The sequence below is a fragment of the Rhincodon typus genome, chromosome 14, assembly GCF_021869965.1.
Source record: "Rhincodon typus isolate 14 chromosome 14, sRhiTyp1.1, whole genome shotgun sequence".
Taxonomy (NCBI): Eukaryota; Metazoa; Chordata; class Chondrichthyes; order Orectolobiformes; family Rhincodontidae; genus Rhincodon; species Rhincodon typus.
The window spans coordinates 17,327,124-17,350,667 of record NC_063345.1 but is presented as its reverse complement, the minus strand read 5'-3'; the positions used below and the strand labels follow the sequence as shown (position 1 = coordinate 17,350,667).

The window sequence follows — 23,544 nt, the reverse complement described above, 5'->3', positions numbered from 1 at the left end:
CCCACTCTATCAAGGCCAACTTACACCTCATATCCTCGTGGTTGCCTTTATTAGGGTTCAGCACCCTAGTCTCCGAATCAACAACCTCACTCTCCACCATGATAATAAATTCTATCATGTTACGGTCGCTCATCCCCAAGGGGTGTCGCACAGCTGGGTAGGCAATGGTTCCCTTCTCATTACACAGCACCCAGTCTAAGATGGCCTGCTCTCTAGTTGGTTCCTCCACATATTGGTCAAGAAAACTATCCCATATACACTCCAGGAATTCCTCCTGCATGGCTTTGTGGCTAATTTAGTTTGCCCAATCTATGTACAGACTAAACCCACCCATGATCGCTGATATTCCCTGATCACATGCATCTCTAATTTCCTGTTTAATGCCATTCTTGACATCACCACTGCAGTTTAGGGGTCTATATATGACATCTACTAATGTTTTTTGCCCCTTGGTGTTTCTCAACTCTACCCATACAGACTCCACACTGTCACAGCTAATATCCTTTCTCACATATTGTGTTAATTTAATCTTTAACCAACAATGCCATTCTACTACCTTTTCCTTTTTGCCTATCCTTCCTAAATACTGAATGCTCTGGGACATTCAGTGCCCATCAGGTCACCCTGTAGCCATGACTCCGTAACCCCAATTATATTGTACTCATTTACATCTATCTGTGCGATTAGTTCGTCCACTTGGTTGCAGATACAAGGTCACCAGAAAGATGAAGAAGACTGCAAGTAAGCACAAATTGGATAAAAGTCATCAACTTGAAACAATAACTGTTTCTCTCCATAGATGCCACCTGATCTGTTGAGAGTTTCCAGCATTTTTAGTTCTTATTTCAGATTTCAAACATCTATGCCATTTAGCTTTTGGACGAATGAATAATTAGGGGTAAAATAATTATGGTATGCTTGATTTTGGTGGGAGAGGAAAAGTGTTGAACAAGTGTTGTAATAAAATATCTTAAGCAAGTACAGCAAATGGCAGATGGAGTTTAATTCAGATAAATGCAAGGTGTGGCATTTTGGAACACAAACCAAGGCAGGACTTACACAGTTAATGGTAGGGCCCTGGGGTGTGTTGTCAAGCAGAGAGATCTAGGGGTGCAGGTATATAGTTCCTTGAACTTAGTGTCACAACTATACAGATGGTGAAGAAGGTATTTGGCACACTTGCCTTCAGAGCACCGAGTACAGGAGCTGGGACTTCATGGTACAGCTGTACAAGAGTTTGGTAAGGCCACATTTGGAGGACTGCGTACAAATCTGCTCATCCTGCTATAGGAAGGATGTTATTAGACTGGAAAGAGTGCAAAAAATATTGACAAGGATGCTTTCAAGACTGGAGGGTTTGAGTTATAAAGAGAGGCTAGATAGGCTGGGACATTTTTCCCCTAGACCGTAGGAGGCTGAGGGGTGATCTTATAGAGGTTTATAAAATTATAAGGGACAAAGATAAGGTGAATAGCCAAGGTCTCTTCCTTAGGTTAGGGGAGTCCAAAACTAGAGGGCATACATTTAAGGTGAGAGGTGAAAAATTAAAAAGGGACCTGAGGGGCAACTTTTTCACACAGAGGGTGGTGCGTATTTGGAATGAGCTGCCTGAAGAAGTGGTAGAGGTAGGTACAATTACAACATTTAAAAGACATTTTGACAGTAACATGGATAGGAAAGGTTTAGAATGAGTTGGGGCTAAGGGCTTGTTCCAGTGCTGTATGACTCTATGACTAGCAACGTTACAAATAATTAACGAGAAGTCTTTAAGTGCCAGTCATGAAGTTTACCACTCAAATTATGCATGACTGCGTATCACCCAATCAAATTAAAACACCAAATTGATGAAAATGATAATTCAATAATTCAACTTCAAGGATCTAATTTTCAAATTGGCAGGGAGTAACTAGTGGGGTGACACAGGGATCAGTGCTGGGACCCCAGTTATTTACAATATATATTAATGATTTCAATGAGGGAACAAAATGCAACATCTCCAAGTTTGCAGATGATACCAAGTAACATGGGAGGGTGAACTGTGATGAGGATGCAGAGATCCTTCAGCATGATCTCGACAGGTTGGGTGAGTGGACAAATCAATGGCAGATGCAGTATAATTTGGATAAGTTCACTTTGGAAGCAAAAACAAGGCAGACTATTATCTGAATGGCTGTAAATTGGGGAGGGGAGTATGCAGTGGGACCTGGGTGTCCTTGTGCACCAGTCGCTGAGGGTAAGCATGCAGGTGCAGCAGGCGGTAAAGAAGGCAAATGGTATGTTGGCCTTCGTAGTGAGAGGTTTTGAGAACAGGAGCAGGGATGTGTTGTTGCAGTTGTACAGGGCCTTGGTGAGACCACACCTGGAATAGTGTGTGCAATTTTGGTCTCCTTTTCTGAGGAAGAATGCTCTTGTTCTCAAGGGAGCGCAGAAAAGGTTTACCAGGCTGGTTCCAGAGATGGTGGGTCTGATGTGTGAGGAGAAATTGACTAGGTTGGGATTGTTTTTGCTCAAATTCAAATGAATGAGGGGGTTTATCATAGAGACTTATAAAATTCTAACAGGACTGCACAGGGTAGATGCAGGGAGGATGTTCCTGATGGTGGGTGTGTCTTGAACCAGGGGTCACAGTATGAGGATTCAGGGTAGACGATTTAGGACTGAGAAGAGGAGACATTTCTTCACCCAAAGACTGGTGAGCCTGTGGAATTCACAACCACAGGAAGTGTTTTAGGCCAAAACATTTGGAGATAACAAGGACGGCAGATGCTGGAAGTCAGAGTTGATAAAATGTGGAGCTGGAGGTGCACAGCAGGTCAGACTGCATCCAAGGAGCAGGAAAGTTAATGTTTTGGGCCAGGACACTTCATCAGAACTGGGGAGGCGGAAGGGAGCTGGGGGAAGGTAAGTGGGATGATGATTGGTGGATGCAGGTGGGGGTTGTAGAGATCAGTCAATGAGAAGGGTGGGATGGATAGGCAAGAAGGAAGATGGACAGGTTGTGTCAAATCAAGGAGGTGGGGATGAGGAGGAGGGCTGGGCATTGGATGAGGCCAGGGGTGGGAAGATTTTGAAACTGGTGAATTCTATTTTGAGGCCATAAGCTCCTGAGGTGGAATATAAGGTGTTGTTTCTCCTTTTACATGTGGCCTCATTGTGACAAGAGGAGGAGGCCTAGGATGGACATATTGCCAAGGGAGTGGGAGGGGGGAGTTGAAATGGCTGGCAACCAGAAGGTGGTGTTGATTGGAGCGTATAGAGAGAAGATGCTCCACAAATTGGTCACCGAGTCTGCGCTTGGTCTCTCCAACGTACAGGAGACCACATCGGGAGCAACGGATGCAACAGACCAGGTTAGAAGACGTACAGGTGAATCCCTGTCAGATTTAGAATGATTGTTTGGGGCCAAAACATTATGTTTTCAAGAAGGAGGTAGATATAACTCTTGTGGCTTAAGTGATATGGGGCAGGGAGGGGGGGTGGGATTGGGGTATTGAGCTCAATGATTAGCCACGATCATACTGAATGGTGGAGCAGGATCGAGGGATTGAATGGCCTGCACCTGCTCCTATCTTCTATGTTTCAAAATACTCCATCATCATTCTGTCCCTACATACACCCTGCATGGTTCAGCAAGGTTTCTCTCTATTTGGGCCCATTCAAAGATAGTTCAGAGTCAGCAATGGTTTTCTCTCCTACCCCTGCAGTGTTTTCTCATTGGCCTTTTCTTTCTTCTCTCACTTGTAAACTACCATTGAAGATACATGATGTGCTCTTTTACTGTCTGAACTGGCAGCATTCAGCTCTGCCTCTCCATTTCCAGCATTATGCAGTCCATTCAATATCAAGTCCCAGTTCAGCAAAAAAATATGCACTAACATAGCATTGTCATACAATCATACAGCATGGAAATAGACCCTTCAGTCCAACTGGTCCACGCTAACCACGTTTTCAAACTAAACTGCATTTTCCCCAAATCCCTTCAAACCTTTCCTGTTCATGTATTTATCTAAATGGTTTTTAAACATTATAACTGTACCCTCAGGCACCACTTCCTCTGGCAGTTCATTCAACACATGAACCGCTCCCGGTATAAAAAGGTTGCCCCCATGTCCTTTATAAAATCTTTCTCCTCTCATCTTAAAAATATGCCCCCTAGTTTTGAACTCCCCCACCTTCAGGTGGATAGCAAAGGTATTTTCCCTATCTATGCCCCTCATGATTTTATAAACCTCTGTAAGGTCACTCCTCAACCTCCTACACTCCAATGAAAAAAATCCCAGCTTATCCAGCCTATAACTCAAAATCTCCATTCCTGGCATCATCCTGGTAATTCTTTTCTGAACCCTCTCTAGTTTAATAATATCCTTCCTATAACAGAGCGACTAGAACTGTGCACAGTACTCCAGAAGAGGCCTCACCAACATCCTGTACAACTTCAACGTGACTTCCCAACTCCAATACTCGAAGGTCTGAGCAATGTAGGCAAGCATGCTAAATGCCGTCTTAACCATCCTGTCTACCTGCAATGCAAATTTCAAAGAATTATGTACCTGAATCCTTATGTCTCTCTGTTCTACAATACTACCCAGAGTCCTATCATTAATTATATAAGTCCTGCCCTTGTTTATAGAGTCATACAGCATGGAAACAGACCCTTCGGTCCAACCAGTCCGTGCCAAACATAATCCCAAACTAAACTAGTCCCACCTGCCTGCTCCTGGGCCCATATCCCTCCAAACCTTGTTTTACCAAAATGCAATTACTCACCATGCTGTATAACTCAATGACATTTAGCAAAATTCAACTCCACCTGCCATTCCTCAGCCCACTGACCCAATTGATCAAGATCTCTTTGTAATCTTTGATAACCTTCTTCACTGTCCACTATACCACCAACTTTGGTGTCATCCGCAAACTTACAAACCATGCCTTCTATATAGTCATCCAAATCATTTACATAAATGACAAACAAAAGTGGACCCGGCACCGATCCCTGTGGAACACCGCTGGTCACAGGCCTCCAGTCGGAAAAACAACCCTCCACTCTTTTAAAGAAAAAAGGTGTAAACAGACAAAACCAAGAAACCCCAACACTGTCCCCGTCAGACACGCCTGGGACAGGGATAGGGACAGCACCAGGTGAAACACAGAGAAAAGCCCACTCTGCTCTTTCGAAACATAAACTAAAGCTGTCTTGAATTTGTGGAACAAAAATAAAGACCCTATTACTCTGGAGGGAAAACAAAAACAAATAAACAAACAAAAAAATGGCTCTCCCTTGACTCAATCTGCACCGACCTCTTTTGGGCTGGGACCACAAGGGGCAAAGTGAAAACAAACTCAAGAAAAGTCAAAGAAACCAAACAAATAAACCAACAAACAAACAACTAAATAAATAAACCCCTCTGCTCCATCCCCATTGAATACTCCTGGGACAGGGACAACAACGGTTTAAAATCCAGAAGATGTTCCCCTGCTCATTTCAAGCAAAGATAAAACTCCCCTCTCAAGCACATCTGAGATAGGGACAGTGTGGGTCTAAAATAAAAGCCTCCTTGGCTTTTCAAAGGGGTCCAAAATCAGAACATAGGGAAAATAAAACAGCCCTCTTCCTGGGGCACCAAACCAAAAACTATTGCAAACTCAAAAGGCAAAATGGAAACTTACACTGCAGAAGCAATGAACTAAATCAGAATATCATTGTCCAGGGTGATAATGCACTGAAATGCCCTCAGCACCCAGTGGTCTTGAAAGGCCTCGAACGTGCCAGTAAACACTGCACGCTCCCTCTCCAGGGACACCTGAACCAGGCATAACCTGAAGAGTGGTAAGCAGGCAGTCAGGAATGATGAGCCCCTCTTCGTCCCACTGCCTGGAACCGTTAATAGCCATTTTGACCAGGCCCAGGAACAAAGCCATGAGAAGACTTGTCCGCCCCTTCCTGCGCCGGGTGCCCGTAGATTAGGACCGGGGTCGGGGGAGAGTGGTGAAGTGCAGCCCCTTCAAAAAACTTAAAAAGGGGCTGCAGGTGAATGCACTCAGCATTCACATGGAAGACAATCTCCTCCAGGCCACAGAACATGCATGTGCGATTGGCATCTGGTGAACTTGCTCAGTCTCCTGTTGCGCAGGACCATCGCACGCACCACTTTCCACCCCAGACCCCAATGTAAGAGGGGAAGACCCCTTTGTAGGGGGCCCTCCACTGGGGATTTCCGCTGCTGGAGGGCAAAACATGACATCAAGGCATGTCTGGGTGGCGGGTGAAGGCACGGCAGTGGAGTGTGTGCAGCATCAACCGTTACAAATAGCACCTCCCTGTCATTCGGAAGGGCACTGGGAGGATATCCCTGAGATGGATCAGATTGTGGAGCACCATGTCACGGGGCCAATGTCATGTTCCAGACAGACAGGGGTCAGATCATCCAGAAGCCCACCACATGCTTGAGCTGCCCCGAATGCACGCGAGGCGTCGGGCCCAAATGCCTTGTCCACCAGGCTCGGGTCACAAACTGGAGGTGGACTGATGCCCTCTCGGTCAACTGTGCTGGTGTTATCCAGCCCGCTCCTCCGCCGTGCCAGCGAGTCCTCGATTCTGGTCAGCTCTGCATCCCGAGCTCTCTCCTCCCTCGGCCATTACAAACTGCGCTCGAGGAGGAAGCTCAAAGATAGCTCAGTGGTTGGTACTGTTGCCTCACAGCGCCAGGGACCCCAGTTCGATTCCGCCTTCGGGCAACTGTCTGTGCGGAGTTTGCACATTCTCCCCATGTCTGCACGGATTTCCTCCGGGTGTTCCAGTTTCCTCCCGCAGTCCAAAGATGTGCAGGTCAGGTGGATTGGCCATGCTAAATTGTCCATAGTGTTCAGGGATGTGTAGATTAGGCGGGTTATAGCGGGATGGGACTGGATGGAATGCTCTGAGGGTCGGTGTGGACTTTTTGGGCCGAAGGGCCTGTTTCCGCACTGTAGGGATTCTTTTTTTCTATGAACTGCCAATGCTGGAGTCAGAGATAACACAGTGTGGAGCTGGAGGAGCACAGCAGGCCAGGCAGCATCAGATCAGGAAAGCTGACGTTTCGGGTCTGGACCCCTCTTCAGATTTTCATGTTCCAACCCGAAACGTCAGCATTCCTGTGCCTCTGATGCTGCCTGGCCTGCTGCGCCCCTCCAGCTCCACATCGAGGCAGAAGCTGCTCCTGGGCAAAGGCTCCCTCACAACAGCTGCCTCTCCCATAGTGGGAAGAGCTCCGGCGCGAGCCAGCCGTATCCCAGACTGTGATCAGCTCCAGCTGGAAGACAGGCAATTCCCAGGAGATGACCAGAGGCCCGAGACCACTCCATGAACAGGGACTGTGTGTCGTAATGGGGCCATGCACCTGACGGAAGAAACATGTCATCACCTTGGAGGAGGCTCAACATAAAGGTATGGGCGCAGGGTCTGAAGGTGGAAAGTTGCTACCTGAGGATGCGAATGCACACCAGCACCTGGCCACTGTCCTCAGGTGAGAGACTCAGAACCCACAGCAGCAACAGTGTTGCCTGTTGTCTCAGAAAAATTCAACGGGTTTTATCGGGATGGTGGTGACAAAGCCGAGGGAAGGACCAAGTGACCAGCTGGGACCACAACATGGCAGCCACAAACTGGTTTAAGACCAGTATTCATGCCCTGTAAGGTAACATTCGGAGCAGCGCTGAAAAGTTTTGCTAGGTGAGCAGTCACCTTGGTCTCCAACTAATTTGCCGGCCAGGATTCCTCTGCAGGGGAAAGACGGACTCCCAGGTAGAGGAGGTGAGTGGTACTCCACATGAAGCACTGGAGTTCCTCCAGCTTGGAGTCCATCTGCCACAGACCAACCAAAAGTCCCGAACAGTTGCTCCAGTTGCAGAGGACACCCCAAGAGTAGACCTCTGGCACTTGTGCATCCTGCGCAGACCAGCTGGGTCTGCCAACCTGAGGAGCGTGTTGTTAGCGTATGCCGTAAGAACCACTTCCAGCCCCACCCCACACAGCGCTAAACCTGAAAGCCGCTTACACAAGGGTTGCAGGAATGGCTCCATGCAGAGAGAGTAAAGCTGGCTGAACAGGGGGTTCGCCCTGACACACACTTCTCCCAAGATGTAGAGGCACCGTCAGTGACCCATTAACCTTCATTAGGCACTCCACAGCAGCGCACAGAAGTTGGATCCAGGTGACAAAGTGCATCCCGAATCCGAAAGCTCACAGAGTGCCAAGCAGATACTCATGACCCACTGTGTCGATCACCTTTTCCTGATCAAGGGAGGAGAAAGGTGCTCAACAGGCCAGCCTTCTGGGAATAATGGATCCCATCCCAGATCAGGTGGATGCTGACATGGCCACCCCGGCCTGGAACGTTGCAGGACCGCTCTCGGTGGATCATGTGGACCAGCGCAGTGCCAAGGCGAGTGGAAAGTGCCCTGACAAAGATTTTGTAGTCCATACTGAGGAGGTAGACCGGACACCAATTCTTTAACAAGTGGAGATCCCACTTCTTGGGCGACAGAGTGATGACTGCCCTGCGCAAAGGAAGGGGCATCGTTCCGGTCGCGACACATTCCTCCAGGACCCGTGCACAGTCACATGCCAGGACAGCCCAGTATGCCCTAAAGAACTCCACAGTCAGCCCATCCAGCACCGGGGACTTGCCCCTGGAAAGGCAGCTGAGGGCACCAGTCAGCTCTTCCAAGCTCAGAGGGACATCGAGCCTCTCAGCACCCTCAGGGCTGACCTGCAGCAGGTCCTCCCACAGAACATGGTGAGCTTCCTTGCTGGGCAGGTCCAGGGAGAAGGCAGCCCTATAATAGCCCCTCACTTGGGCTCTGATGCCCTCTGGATCTGGGCCGAGGGAGATGCTGGTGGACATCGTGTCTTTTCTCCAGTGAGTAGATGAGGGAGCTGCGGTCAAGATCCCAAAGGAACCGGACCCACGGCCTCACATATGCACCCTGGGACCTGCCAAGATGCAGATCCTGAAGTGTAGCCTTCTTCTCTTTGTACACCACCCACAGGGACGGATCCACATCCGGCTGACTGAGACATGACTCCAGGTCAAGCAGCTCCTTCTCCAAACTCTCAGTCCTGGGTCTCCAAATCTTCGTCAATCCCCTTCCTGCGTTCTAATGACAGAAGACACAGATGTGAGTCTTGCCCACATCCCACAATAGCCTCAAGGAGGGGAAGCTGCCTTGCTTTCTTCTCCAGTCCAGAAGTGATGAAATCAGTCCTGGAACCGCTCATCCTCCAGCAGCAGGTTGTGAAAGTGCCAGTGCGCTGACCTCCCCCTGGCACTGAATGGAATGACCTCTGACCAGACCAGGTTGTGATCAGAGAACGCCCCTCCCGCATGGAGGCTGTCAGAACACAGGAGGCGTATACTCTGGAAATGTAGAGATGGTCAATTCTGAACGCTCTGACTCCAGGCCTCACAAAGGCGAAGGCAATGGAATCGGAATCAGGCTGGGGATTTTGCCAGATGTCTACCAAGTCAAAGGTCCTAACCAAGTACCCCAATTCCTCAGCAATGCTGGGCTCTTCTGGGTACTGACACGGTCCTGCCTCTCGAGAGTACAGTTGCAATCTCTCCCGAGAAGGATGAGTTCACCCTCACCAATGGAGCTAAGAAGAGTTGACACTTCCTCGAAGATGATCATCTGCTCGGGTCCCATCCAAGGCTCATATACATTCACAAAGTGAAGCACCATGCCTCTGAAACGAGCTCTAACTTGGAGCAGACAGCCTGGCACAGCCTCAGGATCTCCAGCCGTAAAAAGGGGTCAACAAAATAGCCACCCCACTAGAATTAGAGGCGACATGACTCATGAATACTCGTCCCTGCCACTCCAGGACCCAGGTAGTTTTGTCCCCTGAAACGGTATGGGTTTCTTGTAGGAGGCTAACTACATATTTCCATTCCCTGAGAAGTGACAGGAACTGCAACTGACGTTGAGGCTAGCTATGGATGTCTTCATGGCTGTAACATTTTCACCACCATTAGTTAAAACAATAAAACTCAATTTAGTGAGGGGTGGGGGAGGGAGGGACTCTATTCTTCCCCTCCATTCCCTCAGGATGCTGCAAAGGAATCTCTGGCACCGCTGCTTCATGTTCCTGTCCATTCCCGGGGCTGCCAATAGCAGCCGGGCAGACATGACCAGAACTAGTAGACGTTTCCATTGGTCCATAGTCAACTGGACTCTGTCTCAGTGACCAAGCACTGCTTGCAATAAGTCCTGTAGTTCCCCGGTGGCATTGTGAGGGACCTCGTCCACGAGCACCACATATGTCTCCACCTTGTCTAACTTGGCAGTGCTCGTTACAGACAGCCCGTCCTCCAGCAGACCCCTGACCACACCGCCCCCGTCGTGAGGGGTGGGGCAACGGTGCCAGCAACGGCCACTCGGGTGTTGGCAGCGCCCTCCCAGGCGGGGGGGGGGGGGGTTCCTCCAGAGGTGCCCCACCTCCTAGCGGCCATGGCACCACACACCATCCGCCAACCAGAACACCCGGTGAGCAGCACACTTGTGCTCAACCATGAAGGTGCCTTGCGTGACCTTATCCCGGGGCCAGGCAGATGAAAACCTGTCACCGGAAGGAGACGTGTCTCAGGTGGGCCTCCTGCAGACTGAGCAGTAGTGGCACCATGCCCAACCTCACCTCCTTCAGCTGGTAGAGGTGGGGAAGAAGGAGCTCAGATGGAACAAAAGGGTGAAGTGTTCGCTAAAATGACCCTCTGAGCAACTACCTCCAGAGGGCTGGCAGGCATCGACAGCAAGTCCCTTCTCTAGGGCGAGGTGTCCCGTCCACTCAGGCTTCAGGAAGAGCACCGCCTTCCCATACACCTTGGATGCAGTGACAATGGCGGGGGCACTGACTACCCCCACCCAGGCCACTGCGCATGTCTGAATGGTCACACTGGGGGTGAATGTAACATTTCACCCCCAAGCTGTTTAGTTAAATAAGTAAAGGGCAACAAGGTCCCGGGAGGAGGTTGTGGGGTGGTTGGGCAGGGGGTGGGTTGGTGCTGAGAAACGCAGAAGTTGCAACCAGCCCTATGTAGGAACGACTGGGCCCCAACTGGATGTTGTTGTTTGAGAGGATCCCATGGTCACCTTTGCACCGCCCCCCCCACCCCACTAAACCAGGACCACCACCACCACCGTCCCTCACACAAATCACAGAAAAAGAATCTGACAAAGTCTGATTCACTCTGTCAGCCCGCACAGTGCCATGTCCCAAACAACAGCTCCCCAAAACCAAAAGTCACTGGCAGATGGTATAGGTCACAGTCTGGAAGTAGTAACAGGGAGAAGGCCCAGGCTCCTAACAATTCGAGGCCCCAGACTCCAGAATACAGTCACTCACAAATAAGCGTTCAGACTCTAAGCTGTTAGTGTCCAGGCCCGAATCCCCCGACTAAAGACAAAGTCCAGGCCCCAGGAAACAAGCCTCCCCACAGCAGACAGAATAGGAAAGTCCAGGCCTCAGGAACCGATGTTCCAAGGCCCTGGCTGGGTAGAAATACAGGCCACCAAACTCCTCTGAGGGCAGCAGTCAGTCAGTGAGTCACGGGCATGAGTCCTTCCAGCAGACTGCAGCACCCAAGGCCCAAGGCTCCACGCCCCAATCAGCAGCAGTTCCTCCCCAGTGCATCAGGGTGTTATTACGGCAGTCTTCAACTCAGTGAGGAGAAACGCAGGCCACCAGGCTTCCAAAGGCAGTGGCAGTGGCAGCAGCAGCAAAGACTCCCTGATTCAAATGCTTCCAGGCAGGCAGGCTGCAGTACCAGAGGTCCCAGGCTCTAGGCCTCAACCAACTCCATCTGCTCTCAGTTGCAACAGGTGTTGCCACTTCAGCCTCCAAGTTCCAACTACAGCAGCAGAGTACAGACTCCCAAAACACTGTCCTCTACAGGGAGAACAAGCTTCCATCATCACTCTCTGTCTGCTACCATAAAGCCAATTTTCTATCCAATTGGCAAGCTCACCCTGAATCCCGTTCAATCTAACTTTACTAATTAGTCTACCACGCAGAACCCTCTCAAAATCTTTACTGAAGTCCAAGTAAACAACGTCTACCACTCTGCCCTCATCAATCTTTTTGGTTACTTCCTCAAAAAAACTCAATCAAGTTTTTGAGATACACCTTTTCCTTATAAAATATCCCACATTTCACAGGAGTAATATGAGGCAAAATTTGTCACTGAGCCACATACGGAAACCTTATGTCTGATAACCAAGACATCGGTCAAAACAATAGGTTTTAAAGAGCAATAGAGATGTTAGAGACTAACATGCAATCTAATTTCACTCCAAAATGCATTAATATTACTGTCTTTCAAGCTCGTATCTGGTTTCCTTGAGAAGTATTTATGGATATGCTTCACAAACTACTCATCTCAAAGAATTCCACATTCTGAATGACTGTCCAGATAAAACCTTTTCGTCAAACCTCTCTTTTAATTATTTTTCAGTCTATTTTTTATTTCTGGCATCTCATTACTGTCTCACCAACCACTACTTACACTATCATGATACTTTTTTTAAAATCTTAAAAGCCTCTATTTGGTGAACAAAGAAGAAACTTGAACAATAGCTGAACTTTATTAGCTGTAAACTGAGATACAGCTGAGGTAACGAAATATTGACAGACGTTATCCGCCACACAATAACCAAGGACAAATCTTAACTTGGGTGGGAACAGAAGGCAGGATTGGAGCGCTTGTGAGGTAAGGCATAATTAAACAGCAACAAGTGACAGACATGGTTAAATGACCCCACTAAACTTTAAACCAACTGCAAACAAGGGGCAAAGGCTTCCCTGAAGAAATACATCAGGAAGACGCATATGTAGGAACCATGAAGGAAATTGTAGACAAAAAGAACATAAGAACTAAACTACATTCACCTGCTTCACTGCAGTCAGCCAGAATGGGAAAACATTTCAAACTTCAGCAGACTTTGAATGAGCATGACCATCTAGCTACTTGTTCCCAGGGCAGGCTTTATTTAATTCCTGTAGTATCAGTCACACAAGGACAATCTCTGAGAGATAGTGTATCTGTGTGTTTTTGTTAAAATGGACTTAGGTCCAACTGAACTCACAAGGGTAGCAGAGCTTTGGATGACCGTGGGTTTACAGTGGAAGGAGTATGGGAAACCAGCCAGAACTGCACTGGAATGATGTGGAGGTGCCAGTGCTGGACTGGGGTGACAAGGTCAGAAATCACACGACATCAGGTTGTAATCCAACAGGTTTATTTGACGACACCTGAAGTAGGACTGAGACTCCAAAAGCTTGTGTCTTCAAATAAACCTGTTGGACTGTAACCTGGTGTCGTGTGATTTTTGACCTTGCACTGAAATAGTCAGATCTACAAATAAGGAAGGAGGGAACAAGCATTGCAGCAGAAGGTGTTCTGAGATAGGGACAATTTTGGCTGAGATTTAAAGGTAATAGCACAAACATACGATTGGAAGCCCATTCTGGGATCAAATGTGACACCAAGGCTATAAACAAGCAAGGATGGAGCTAGGAACCTAATTAAAATCTTAATCTTAATAAATAATTCTTATCTATATTCCTCATTCATTCCTCAAAACTAAGAAAGGGTCACTCGATCTGAAACATTAACTCTGATGTCTCTCCACAGACGTTGCCAAACACGCTGAGCTTTTCCAGCAATTTCTGTTTATGTTTCTGATTTACGGCATTCCGCAGTTGTTTCAGTTCTAACTTCTCTAATCTCGCTTTGTAACTTCTAACTCCACATCCAAGGCAACAACTGGTTGAATCAATATGGCATCATTCCCTGGCAATTCTGCATTTTTCTCGAAGTGTTCCTAAAACCTCACAACAATCCAACTTTCTTATAACTGAGGCTATAATGAAATAATGCAGCATTTCCTCATCTGAATTCTATGTTACATATAAAAGCATATATTGCTAACTTTAATGGTCTAGATTTTGCTCACCATAGTGAAGCAACAATGCACTCCATTCCCCTTGATGACAGCTGTTAACACAACTTTCATAGGCTTGGCAGAGTATTTCTCTACCCTGATGTAATTTCTAGCATAGTGCCCTCTACAGGAGATCTCTGGCATGTGTGAGTGCAGCAGGCCTCTTCAACAAACAAATTGATCATCATAGAATCCCTACAGTGTGGAAACATGCCCTTTGGCCCAACAAGTCCACACCGACCCTCAGAGCATCCCACCCAGACCCATCCCCCTATAACCCACCTAATCGACACATCCCTGAACACTACAGGCAATTTAGCATGGCTAATCCACATAGCCTGCACATCTTTGGGCGGTGGGAGGAAACCAGAGTACCCGGAGGAAACCCATGCAGACATGGGGAGAATGTGCAAACTCCACACAGACAGTCGCCCAAGGGTAGAACCGAATCCGGGTCCCTGGCGCTGTGAGGCAGCAGTGCTAACTACTGAGCCACCGCGCCGCCCTTGAACACACCTTCACTGACACATGGAACTATAAAGCACCATTAAGGTTTAAATGCTCTCTATAGGGGAAAGCGGTTTGGGAAATACATGAAGTAATTGGAGATAGACAAAAAAAAGTCAAGTATTGCTGAAAAAAAAGGACACATTTTGTTGAAGCTTTTCATCTTGCACTCATCAGGACAATTTATAAGAATACCAATAAAGGGGAAAACCAATATTTACACTGTATTAGAGGTGTAGCAAGTGGACTCTGATTAGTAGAGGTATAACCATGGAAAATGCAACAGTTAATGATAATTGACAGTTAACTGTAGGCAGGTTGGTTCAGGGATTTGCCAGGAGAAATGACCTAATGAATGACTGTCACCTACTTTATTGAAATGGGCACAGTGTGTGCAAATTTTCTTTTTTTCTGCAATGATCATCGCCTTATGTATTTATATATGTAGCTTTCACTGCTTGCAAGTGCATCACGCAGCAAGCCTGACTGACAATCCTAAACTCTTGTCATGTAATTCTTCACACATAGCATTATCCAGCTAAAATGTGTGCAATAATCATAATGATGAAGCTAAATGGACAACACAACATTTAAAAATAAAATCTGAGCACTCTCCTGAGGCAATAAACAAGACATCTTTTATTTCTAGGACTCTTTGAAACTCGGTGCTGTAAAATGTGCTTCCTATTCAAGGCTATTTTTAATTTTGGAGAGTTATCATTCTTATTATCTCTTATATTCAATTTAATGTTATTCATCTTCATGAGGTGGTTCACTAGTTTATCACTGTATTGTTTCTGAATAAGGCTATTTTTGCTAAGTAATTAATCAGCTTTAATGATGGAGTTATGCCTTAGTTTGCTTTGCTCCTTATCCTACCAATGATCAGAGCTCATGTTGCTCCCTTATCTCATTTACTCTCTAACCATGAGTTAGCTTACATTAAGCCACAGTTCCTGCATCAACAACTGATTACAGCCTTACAGGAAACACGGACAGCACTGAAGAGAGAATTGCCACTAAGAGAAAAGATTGGATAGGTTGACGCTCTGGAACAGACAAGACTGAGGGAAGGTTGAACTGGATGTATAAAGGTATAAGGGAGCTAGATGGAGCGATCATAATGAGTTTCTGTTGTCATATAGGGCACTAACCAGCTGGCATTGGTTTGGCAGAGTGTTCTGGGAGGAGGTGAGAAGTGTAATGAAATTCTCTTTATGTATCCAATTTATACTGCTCAAGCCAGCAATCTGTGAATATTGTAACATTCAGGCAATAGGCAGTTCCAAGGGCTTGCTACATTTGACTAAGATAATGGTGACATTTAATTCTGTCTAAAAACCATTGCTGGGGCTTGTTGAGGGTATCTGGACAGCAGTTCAAGGTGACACGCATTTACAGTCATAAAGTCATACAGCATGGAAACAGACCCTTCGGTCCAACCAGTCCAAGTCAACCATATTCCCAAATTAAACCAGTCCCACCTGCCTGTGCTTGGTCCATATTCCTTGGCTCCTCTCAAAACACTCTTATTCATGTATTTATCTAAACATCTTTTAAATGTTGTAACTGTACCTGCGTCCACCACTTCTGGAATTCATCCCACACACAAACTATTCTCTGTAAAAACAAAATGCCTCTTGTGTACTTTTTAAGAATCTTTATCCTCTCACCTTAAAAATATGCTCTCTAGTCTTGAAATCCCCCACCCTAAGGACCTTAATGAGGTCATTTGGAGAGAAGGACTGTGTGTACATAGGTGTGTGTGAGAGAGTGAAGTAGGTTTCACAGTAAACAGTGCAGTGTTTAGCTGGACTGTTGAAATGCAACTATGTTTGACTGGTTCTGTGTGCTGTGGCTCAACAAGTCATCCAAATAATAGTTGGTTAAGAAGAAACATAGAGAATGTTGAAGAAACTTAGCAGATCTGACAGCATTTATGGAGAGAGAAACAGGGTTAACATTTTGAGACCCTTCTCCGCAGCTGTCATATCAGGCTCGAAACGCTACCAGGATAGAAGAGCCCAGGATCAGGGGCTCAGCACAAATGAGTGACAATTAAGAAAACTATAAATTCTTTGCTTGGTAACAGCTGCTAATTTGATGATCTGTTATAGATTACTTTCAGATAAATAGGAGAAATATTTCCAGGTTACAAACGAAAAGACCACTAGGAAAGTTAAAAAATATATCAAATTGAGAACTAAGCAGTTAAAATATAGATGCTGGGCCAGGCGATGTTTTGTAATTGTATGATGTGGGAGCTGGTGGAGCCTATTGTGGTTCATAGTGACCACATCTTTAGCAAGTTTTGGTTGCTTGAGGAACTCTGGCTCAAAGTCAATGAGTTGGAGTCTGAGCTTCAAACAGTGCGACATATCAGGGAGGGGGAAAGTTACCTGGACGCTGTGTTTCAGGAGGCAGTCACACGCCTTAGATTAACTGCCTCAAATCTGGTCAGTGGTCAGGGACAGTAAGGTGTGATTATGAACAAGGTAGGTAGGAGGATCCAGGAGGCAGTGCTGAAGAAGCCTCAGCACTTGAGCCTGTCTAACAAGTTTGAGATTCTTGCTCCCTGTGTGGATGAGAGTGGGGGCTGTAGGGAGGATGAGCAAACTGGCCATAGCACCATGGGACTGGGAGCCATTCAAGAGAGAAAAACAGTTCTATTCAGGGATCGTATATTCAGGGAAATAGACAATGTTGTCTACTGCCAGAATCAAGAGTCCTGAAGGTCGTATTGCCTGCCTGGTGCCTGGGTTCAGGATATCTCATCAGGGTTGCGTAGAAACTTGGAAAGATCCCATTGATTTGGTCCACGTAGGTACAAATGATTTCGGTAGAAAGAGGAAAGAGGGTCTGCTGAGGGAATATGAGCAGCTAGGGGATAAACTAAAAACCATAATCAAAAAGTTAATTATCTCTGGATTACTACCTGAGCCACCTAATTGGCACAGGGTCAACAAGGATAAAGAGGTAAATGTGTGGCTCCAAGATTAGTGTGGGAGAAATGGATACAAATTCCTGGGATATTGGCACCAGTACTGGGGAAGAAGGGAATATGTTCCACCTGAACTATGCTTCGACCAGGGCATAACCAGGGCTGGAAGACACCAGCAGCATACTAGAACTTCAGAGAGTCAGGGGGCAAAGATGAGCATAGTGACTATTGCTAAGGCAAAGGTGCTGGGGATGCTGGAAGACCTGAAAGTGAATGAACCACCTAGAATGGATGGATGACATCCCAGGGTTCTGAAGGAGATAGCTGAGGAGATTGTAAAGGCATTAGTAGTGATCTTTCAGGAATCACTGGAGGCAGGGAGGGTCCCAGAGGACTAGTAAATGTCTAATGTAACACCCTTGATTAAGAAGGGAGGAAGGCAAAAGACAGGAAACTATGGGCCAGTTAGCTTGATCTCGATCGTTGCTAAGATTTTACAGTCCATTATGAAAGATGAGATTTCGGAGTGCTTGGAAATGCATGGGAAAATAGGGCTGAGTCAGCATGGCTTCATCAAGGAGAAGCCATGCCTAGTAAGTCTGATAGAATTCTTTGAGGAGGTAATGAGCAAGCTAGGCAAAGAAGAGCCAGTGGATGTGATCTATTTGGATTTCCAGTAGGCCTATGACAAGGTGCTGCAAAGGAGGCTGCTAAATAAGATTAGAGTCCATGGAGTTAGGGGCAAGGAATTGGCATGGATAGAGGATTGGTTGACTGGCAGAAGACAGGACAAGGGATAAAAGGGTCTTTTTAAGGATGGCAGCTGTGGACTAGTGGAGTTCTGCAGAGGTCAGTATTGACACTGCATTAATGATCTGAATGAAAGAACTGAGGGCATTCTTGCTAAATTTCATTTTACTCACTCATGAGACGTGGGCATTGCTGGCTGGGCCAGCATTTACTGCCTGTTCCTAGTTGCCCTTGAAAAGGTGGTAGTGAGCTGCTTTCTTGAACTGCTGCAGTCCATATGCTGTAGGTAGACCCACAATGCCCTGAGGAAGGGAATTCCAGGATTTTGATCCAGTGACAGTGAAAGAACGACAATATATTTCCAAGTCAGGCTGGTGAGGGACTTGGAGGGGAACTTGCAGATGGTTGTGTTCCCATGTATCTGCTGCCTTTGACCTTCCGGGTGGAACTGATTGTGGGTTTGAAACGTGCTATCTATGGATCGTTGGTGAATTTCTGCAGTGTATTTGTAGATAGTACACATTGCTACTGCTGAGCGTCAGTGGAGAGAGTGGTTGCTTGTGGAGGGAGTAGCTGCTTATGGATATGGTGCCAACCAAGTGGATTGCAGATGTCACAAAGTTAGGTGAAAGGACGGGTAGTTTTGATGAAGCAGGAGGCTACAGAAGGACTTGGGCAGACTAAAAGAGTATGCAAAAAGTTGCAGGTAGAATACAACGTGGGAAATTTTGAGGTGATGCACTTTGGCAGGAAGAAGAGGCGTAGGCTATTTTCTAAGTGGGGAAAGGCTTCAGAAAGCTGAAGCACAAAGGGACTTGGGAGTCCCAGTTCAGGATTCTCTTAAGGTTAACATTCATTGGTAATAAATTAGGTTTATTGTCACATGTACTCGAGTTACAAAAGAACAGGAGTACAGGAGTGGAAGTCACCAACACATGGCATCATCTTAAGTACAAATCTTAGGTACATAAAACAGAGAAAATTAAGAAAAAAGTTACACTACATTACAGATATACATTGTATAAATTAGGAAAATAAGAAATAAAGCTAAAAAGATAGGCAGTTGGCAGTTAAGAAGCAAATACAATGTTAGCATTCATTTTGAGATGGCTAGGATACAAGAACAGGGATGTACTGCTGAAGCTGTAAAAGGTTCTGGTCAGATCACATTTGGAATATTGACAGCAGTTTTGGGCTCCATATCTAAGGAAGGATGTGCTGGCCTCAGAAGGAGTCTAGAGGAGAATTACAAGAATGATCTCGGAAATGAAGGGCTTGTCACATGAGGAGCGGTTGAGGACTCTGGGCCTGTACTCATTATAGTTTGGAAGGATGAGGGTAGAGGATCTCATTGAAACTTACAGAATACTGAGAGGCCTGGATGGAGTGGATGTGGGGAAAACGTTTCCATTGGTAGGAGAGACTAAGACTTGATAGCACAACCTCAGAGTGAAGAGATGATCCTTTAGAACTGAGATGAGGAAGGATTTCATCAGCCTGACAATGGTGAATCTGTGGAACTCATTGTAACAGAGAGCTGTGGAGGCCAAGTCATTGAGTGTATTTAAGACAGTAATACATTCTAGATTAGTCAGGGGATCAAAGGTTACAGGGAGAAGGTAGGAGAATGGGGCTGAGAAACATGTGAGGCATGATCGAATGGCACACAGACACAATATGGCGAATGCCTAATTCTGCTCCTGTCTCTTTTGGTCCTATGGTCTAGTTGTTCAGGGAGTCCATAAGAGAACAGCTTGAGGGAGTTTCAAGGCTGGATGGTCAGAAGTGAAGAGGTGTGATCCCTTGTGAACTTCTAATGAGAGCTGATGACCCACCATGTCACTATCTGGGAACTACTGCTGAGAAATCAGTCGGATTTGATTGAACTGCATCTCCTATTTGCTGTGCACTGATGTTAGAAAAGAAGTTGTAAATATACTGCAGATTTTATTATTGTTCTAACTTTTTGTTGTAAAGTTTATTTGTTCAAACACAGTAGAATCTTGTGACTTTATTCTTTTAATAATACCTGGATGCCATAATTTATCAACTTTAAAAACTATGTTACTGTTCCCTAGTCAGATCATAATATAAATTTTGTCTTTTGGTCTGGGTTCAGAACAGAAGCAATTATTGGCTGATTAGGAAAAAAAATAAGAAAGAACAAACTCCCATTTATATACATTAGTGTTTGTCATCTTCTCAGGATGTCCTGAAGTGCTTCAGAGCCAAGAAAATACTTTTGAAGTCAAGTCACTGTTGAAATGTGGGAAGAACAGTAGCCAATTTTCAGACATCAAGGTTCCACCGACAACAATGTGCTGATAATCTGTTTCAGTAAATATTGGTCAAGGGAGAGCACTTCACTTTGAAATAGTTCCACTGAATCTTTTACATCTATGTCTGAGGATAGATAAGGCCTTGGTTTAACATGCCATTCGGAAAGTGCCATCCCTAACAAGATTGCACTGCTTGGTCCTGCACTTAGTCAAAAGTCACACGACACGAGCTTATAATCCAACAGGTTTATTTGAAATCACAAGCTTTCGGACCACTGTTCCTTCAACAGGTAAGCGGTCCTGCACCGGGTGTGTCAATTTCAATTTTGTTTGAGTATCTACTGGAATTTAAACCCACAACCTTTTGGACTCAGATGTGAGAGAACTTATGAAGCCCAACAACCTATCATTGTTGCTGAAATCTTTTAGTGCGATAAATGTACCATAATCAGATCCATTACAGTATTATTGTGGTTAGATCTCACTGCACTTTGGCATTAATTCAAGAAATGTTCCACAATTATTGTGTAGAAGATGACTGACAATATGATTTTATGTACATGGATATGAACTAGCTTGTAGGGTGTGATAAATACACCAACAGGAAATTAAACTTTGTTTTAATAAAAAAGCATTAATGGTGACAAGTACAAGTATGATTACATTCACAAAGTAGCTTTCGTTTCTCTGCATCTTGTTTAAACATCATATTTCACAGAAATTGATCCCGCTGCAATATGCTTTGAGGGAAATTTTCTACTCAAACCCCCTCTATTGAATCCACCTGTTATTTTCAAACTCACACACAATTACTTTTCTAATTTAATAAGAAGTCTACAGCTTCAGGCAAGAAACTCCAGTTATGTGGCTTCGAGAACCCTTCAGTTTGAATTATTCACAAACCACATAAAATAAAAATTCTGATCATCTTCAGCAGCTGGAGAGATTTAACAACCTTTGACTTCAAACAATGCAGCGCAAACTAATACAGTGAGGCAGCCGACAAAGGAGATTTTAAATGTTGTTTGGTTTTTTTACAGCAAACAAAATTTTTTTATTAATCATTACAAACTTATTTGTGTTAACGTTTTCTTGGCAAAACTTGCTGCTTCATTTAACAGCAGCTTAATAAACATCCCAAGGCATTGCACAGACGTGTTATCAAAGCAATTTTGACAGAGTCATGTAAGGAGGTCATAAGGTGTGTAATCAAAAGCTTGGTGAAAGAGACAAGTTTTATGCAGGACCTTAAAGGCAGACAAAGGATAGGTGATAAGGTGAAGAGGTTTGGGGAGAAGGGGCAGAGGCAGTTAAAACAGATGGTCAGATGAAATCCTCACCTGTTTTGTTGAAAGGGGGCAGGCGAGACAGATACGAGGATTTAAGAAGTCAGTCTGGAGTAGAAAAAAAGAAGCCTGCATTATCTTTGCATGTCAAGATGACCTTGGATTAACGAGCGCCTAAGCAGTGAGATGGGAGTTGTTATTCCAGTTAGGAAAATGATGACCTGTTTCTCACTTGACAGATACTGCCTGGCTTGCTGAGTATTTGCAGCTTTTCTTTGCATTTCAGAAATCCAGCATTCAGTATTCTGCTCTTCAGATGTGATGCTCTGTTATCTCTCTCAAGACTAAAATGTTTCTGTAAAGAAACATGAAAGATCCAGCGTTATTGCAATTCACAGACAGAACACAAAAAAATAGCTGGCCATAGAATCCATCAAGCCTGTTCTGCCACTAAGTACAATCAGGATTGATCTTGGGCTCCAACTCCACATTTCTGTCCACTTTCAAGATTCTGTGATTCCTGGAGAGACCAAATATCTGACTATCCCAGCCTTAAAATATACCCAACAATGGAGCGCACAGAGCCTCTGGAGTAGAGATTTTCAATTATTCACAATGTTATTTCTGATCTTCTCAGTCTGAAATAATCAGTCTCTCATGAGACTCTGCCCCATCCCTCCATCCATGTTTTAGATTTCCCAACAAGGGGAAACATTCTCCCAGTGTCTACCTTACTAAGCCCCTTCACTAGACTTGTTTGTTTCACCTAAATCACCTGTCAATCTTTGGAACTACAGCAAATACAGAACCAATTTAATGTAAAAAAAATGAACTGTGGATGCTAGAGATCTGAAACAATCAAAATCAGAAATTGCTGGAGGCAGTCAACAGATCTGGCAGCGTCTCATCACAGATACTGCCAGATCTGCTGACTACCCCCAGCAATTTCTGTTTTTGTTTGTAAATAGAGCCAATTTAGTCTGCATCTCATCACAGGACAACTTCTCATAAAGGGAACAATCAAATGAAGCTTTGTTTCACTGTCTCCAATGCAAGTATACACTTTCTTAAATATGAGAGACCAAAACAGTATATTAGATATGCTCTCAAAGCCCAGCACGATTCAAGTCCCTTATTCCTGTATTCCAATTCCCATGCAATAAATGCCAACATACCATTTTTCTTCTAAATTGCTTGCTATATCTACATGGAGTCATAGAGTCATACAGCACGGAAGCAGAACCTTCGGACTAACTAGTCCATGCTGAACATAATCACAAATTAAACTAGTCCCACCTACTTGCTCCTATCTATCCAAATGACTTTTAAACGTTGTAATTGTATGCTAACTTTCTGCACTCGCTTATGAAAGGATTACCCAGAAGTTGCAGTTAGTGAAGAAATTATGTAATTCCGAGGAGCAAAGCACCAAAAAGATGAGCGAAACATTATTTTCCAACAGAAAAATCAGCATCCAGGGAAAACATTATAATGTCTCTCAGCTCTCAGATAAAACAAATTATACAGACAAACAAAACAAAAGTAATTGTGTGTGACAGGATTTCACTAACTGCACTGAGATGAAAGTTAATTTTAGAGCTGTTGGGTGAGAGAGAAATCCTGGCTTGGGGACCAGCGTCTTGTGATCTTTGAATGAGTGAAATAAGCATTAGCTTAATGAAACATCTTTCACAGTACAGCAGATTCTCAGTCCTCCAACCAGATTATGAATTTGAATCCTTCAATGCACTTAATGTTGAAACCACAAATCTGTGACTCAGATGGGAATGCTACCAAAAGAGCA

The 23,544-nt window shown here is 45.2% G+C and overlaps 1 protein-coding gene across 1 annotated transcript in view; it reads right to left on the bottom strand.

Moving 5' to 3' along the window:
* Window positions 1-21,059: 21,059 nt before the first annotated feature.
* The window catches only part of LOC125484829 (ectodysplasin-A-like), a 60,120-nt gene continuing 57,635 nt past the window's right edge, over window positions 21,060-23,544 (bottom strand). Inside the window, exon 2 of the mRNA XM_048605177.1 lies at window positions 21,060-22,095. Within this exon, the coding sequence (XP_048461134.1) occupies window positions 21,946-22,095 (150 nt within the window). The 3' untranslated portion in view covers window positions 21,060-21,945. The remainder of the gene's footprint in view (window positions 22,096-23,544) is intronic.